This window comes from Poecilia latipinna, unplaced genomic scaffold (assembly GCF_001443285.1).
Source record: "Poecilia latipinna isolate Pla-1442-1.1 unplaced genomic scaffold, P_latipinna-1.0 Scaffold1658, whole genome shotgun sequence".
Taxonomy (NCBI): domain Eukaryota; kingdom Metazoa; phylum Chordata; class Actinopteri; order Cyprinodontiformes; family Poeciliidae; genus Poecilia; species Poecilia latipinna.
In genome coordinates this window covers 27,016-31,289 of record NW_015114274.1, presented here as the reverse complement: position 1 = coordinate 31,289, position 4,274 = coordinate 27,016, and the positions used below count along the sequence as shown (strand labels likewise).

The following is a 4,274-nucleotide window of genomic DNA, read 5'->3' as shown; positions in this document are numbered from 1 at the left end:
CAACAGAACTTTTTTTTTTTTTTTTTTTTGAAGAAAATACTCCTAACTTTGATCCTTATCCTTTTATACAGACATGGAGTTTGTGTCTTTATTTGAAGAATCTAAATGTCAGCTAAACTTTATTTTCTAGTAATCTTCTGATCTTGTTCACAGCATTTGATACAAGTTACCCGAGAAATGAAACAAAATCAGACTTGTATAGCGCTTTATTTGGACGCATTAGAAGACTAAATATTAAAGTTCGGTGCAATTAAACAAAGCATTTATCACAGGCATCTCTGCATCTCTGTGTGTTTTTGGGCCCCTAAAGGTTCGGCTGGTTTTTCAGTTGCGTTTTGCAGGATAAGTGCCACGTTAAAGCTGGAGAAAACTTTTGCAATGAGTTTTAACAGGTGTTTACTCTTCCAGAGCCGCTGTATCATCAGATCTAGGTTATTTATTTGAGTTATTTGACAGTTTTCTAACTCTGTCTTTAACCTCTTATCAGTCCACAACTGGACCATGGAGGACACGGTGCAGTGGCTGAAGGAGTCGGTGGAGCTGCCGCAGTACGAGAAGAACTTCCGGGACTTCCGGGTCACAGGGAACACGTTACCTCGGTCAGTACGGCCAGGAGCTGCCGGGCTTCATCCCCCTCCCCCTCCCCCCCACCCTCTCTGCCTCAGTAGAAACTTAAATAAAAGCTTTCCAATTTTGTATGACACAACATTTAAAAGTAAAAAAATTTTCTTTTCTTTTTTTCCCTCCGTCACCTAAAGCAACCAGTGACTTTTTTTTTTTTTTTCTAATTCTGTATTCTGCTGCCCTCTGCTGGTTAAGAAATGCAACACAGGACAAAATGTTTGGGATATTTGAAATGGCAGACGTTCCTCACGGCTTAAAGCTTTCTTTTCATCCTTAAGTCCGACATTCGGCTTCGGTCCATCCGCAGCGATCTGACTGACTGCTAACAAACTTCTCAGTCATGAGTTTAAGTCTTGAGTGGAAGGAGCTGCGGATGAAGTTGTTATTTAAGGACTGTCATTAAATGAACTCCTGTGTGACGGGTGCAACGTGAGCTGCTGCAGACTGAATGTACTGAGTGACTGACTGTAACCAGGGGGAGGCGATGGGCCGTCGGGGGGCTTCATGTTTCTCCGCCGAGCTGACTCATGAAGTGATGTCATAACCAGAGGGCTCGGTTGTTTCCTGAGCCGTTTTAGATGCTGATCGACGGTCCACCTGTCGGTCCCGTGTTTCTGTACGGAATGTTAAACATCCCCCCGATTTACTGTCTCGCGGTGGTGGGGGTGGGGGAATATTAAAATTTGCTACTTTGTAATTTGAATTTATGCTCTGTCTGCGTTGTAGAATAGCGGCAAACGAACCGTCGTTTATGTCCATGCAGCTGAGGATATTAGACCAGCGGCACAAACAGAAGCTCAACCTGAAGGCGCTCGACGCCGTGCTTTTCGGGCCTCCTCTTCGTAAGTACGGCTTCTGTTCGAACGCGGCAGGCCGGCGCCGCGTCTCCGCTCGCCCCTCACTCTCATGTCCCTCCAACCCCCCCTGCAGGTCCGCAGCACAACTGGGTGAAAGACTTTGTCCTGATGGTCTCCATTGTGATCGGAGTGGGAGGCTGCTGGTTCGCCTACATTCAGAACAAGTCCAGCAAGGTGCACATTTCTCAGATGATGAAGGATCTGGAGAGCCTTCAGAACGCCGAGCAGAGCCTGTTGGACATGCAGAGCCGGTAAGACGAGCAAACCAGAAATTTCTGAAGAATACTTTTGCTTAGCTTTTGTTTTTTTTTTTCTTTGCATATAAAATGATAAATAGTTAGATTTTGTTCTTATAGTCCTGCCGGTTGACTGAACTTTGACTGAGATGTTCAGGCTCACAAAGAGCAATGAAGGAAAATAAAAAACAGGCAGGAAAATTTGTTGAAATCGGTATTATTATCGCAAATATAGAGCAACAGTTTCGCAGTCACGCGTTTGCTTAATATTGCGTTGTCCTACTTTTAAAGTTCAGAAGAAAGACAATATAGGGAAAAAAAAAAAGGCCAAAAGGAGCTTGTCTGGTCATATGAGACCAAAATTGAACTTTTTTTAGCCTGCCTGCAAAATGGTGTGTATATGTCAGGACAAACTAGAGGTGAAAGACGGAGATGGCAGCATTATGTCGTGGGGATGCCTAATGTTCAGCGGGAGCAGACCAGAGTTGATGTGAAGATGGATGGAGCTTTAAAAAACAAAACATTTAAAGGCAGCAAATGACTTGAATCTGAGCTGGAAGTTCGTCTCGAAGAAGGATCCACAGCTGGAGCTTCAATTGAATGGTCCAGTCAAAGTTAGGAGGAAACTCAAATTATGAATCTGTTCCAAGATGTGAAAACCGATGATGATAGACGACCATCAGACTGAGCTTCAGCTATTTTGCAAAGAACAAACCACGATTTCCGAATTTAGATGTAAAAAAAAAAAAAAAATAGAGAGAATGCTAAAAGATTGCAGCTGTTAACTGTAGCGATTCTACAAGATGCTGAGTCAAGAGGTTCGAATTCAAATTCATCTCACATACTGTAGATTCTTGAATAAAAAAATAAATAAAATAAAAAACCCTGAAAAAAAGTGTTTTGATTTATCACGTAAATCAAAACAGGCTGGAAAAGGCTCAGGAGGAGAACCGGACGGTCGCCGTGGAGAAGGAGAACCTCGAGCAGAAGATGAGGGACGAGATCAACGACGCCAAGAAGGAGGCCCACCGGCTGCGGGAGCTGCGCGAGGGCGCCGAGTGCGAGCTCAGCCGGCTCAAGTACGCCGAGGAGGAGCTGGTCCAGGTGAGGACTTCCTGTCCCTGAACGCAGCTTAACCCGTTTCCCCCGAATGCAGCTCAGCCACGGGCTCATTATCAGTCGAAACATGCCGGGCGGCTGGAGCGAGTATCGCATGGTCGCGTGCATTAATGTGTGGAAACATGACTTAGTTCGTGTGGAAATTACATTTGAATTCACTTGATGCGGTTTGCACACTCTCCGCCGTCTTTTGAACGATGGATTTAATTTAAAATAACGGGGGGGAAAAAAGGCTCGTCTGGGTGCAGAGCTTCACGCAGATGTAAATGTATTCATCACTGTGGCTAAACCACCTAAAATTGAAAAGATTAGTTTTATATTGTCTGCCTTAAATTTTCATTTCATTTGCGAGGGACCTGCTTTGCATATTTATCCGCCTTTGTAAAAAAAAAAAAAAAAAAAAATCCCCCAACCCTCCCCCTTGGATTCGATTTTTTTTTTTTTTTTTTTAACTCATCAGATATGGAAGAATCCAATAAATAGTAACCTCTGCTGTGTTTGTTATGAACGGTTCCTGTCGGCGGAGGGCTTTATCTTTTTGACCCCCGGGGTCGTGACGTGTCGCCTTCCTGCAGGTGCGGAAGGCTCTGAAGCGGGCGGAGAAGGAGATGCAGTCGGAGCGCTCGGTCCCCGAGGCGCTGCAGAAGTGGCTGCAGCTCACGCACGAGGTGGAGGTTCAGTACTACAACATCAAGAAGCAGAGCGCCGAGTTCCAGCTGTACGTCGCCAAAGACGAGGTGAGGCTTCCCTGTGGCGGCGCGGGAAAAGCGACGGATCCGGAGCGCTCCGCCGTCCTTCGAGCGCCGGGATTAGCGGCCGTGGCCGATCCATCCGTATTTGCATTGTATAAATTTGAATGAATTTCGCCCTGATTTGGCCGTTAATGCGGTTTATCAAGTGACGGACTCGTCTTTGATGGAGGACGTGGAAATATGTGCATAAATTCGATTCTTGTTTGGAACAATTCCAGGCAGCTGCGTCAAGTTTTGAGGACCCTTAAATCTTCCCGAACATCAACAAATTCTCATAATGACATCTTTCTTTAAAAAAAAACAAAAAAAACTCTCCGATCAATCCTGACCCTGTGTGAAGAAGTAATGACACCCTGATCATATGAGGCAACTTTCGTTAAAAAAGTTGACGATAATTTTGACGGTTTCTTCTTTGCAGAATTGATTTCAGTCACATTGGGAGTATTTGATTATAGCCAGCCTGTTTTAAGGTCATGCTAACGCGTCTTAATTGGATTCAAGTTGCTGCTTTGACTAGTCCGCTCCAGAACCCTCAACTTGAAGCTCTTGATTCGTTCAAAATTGAGAAACGGATCTTTTAGCCTCGATCTTTTTCAAGTAATTATTTGAAAACTGTCTGCAAAAAAAAAAAAAAAAAAAAAAAACGAAATTGTAAAAGTTTTAAAAAATGTTTTTTTTCGTTGGGT

At 44.2% G+C, this 4,274-nt stretch overlaps 1 protein-coding gene across 3 annotated transcripts in view; it reads left to right on the top strand.

Annotated features, from left to right (window-relative positions):
• Window positions 1-4,274, top strand: part of LOC106964335 (stromal interaction molecule 2-like) — a 53,737-nt gene that overhangs the window by 42,206 nt on the left and 7,257 nt on the right. For all 3 annotated transcript variants that reach the window (XM_015059810.1, XM_015059809.1, XM_015059808.1), the window contains 5 exons: window positions 488-599; window positions 1,351-1,466; window positions 1,555-1,732; window positions 2,644-2,821; window positions 3,412-3,573. In XM_015059810.1, the coding sequence (XP_014915296.1) occupies window positions 488-599; window positions 1,351-1,466; window positions 1,555-1,732; window positions 2,644-2,821; window positions 3,412-3,573 (746 nt within the window). The remainder of the gene's footprint in view (window positions 1-487; window positions 600-1,350; window positions 1,467-1,554; window positions 1,733-2,643; window positions 2,822-3,411; window positions 3,574-4,274) is intronic.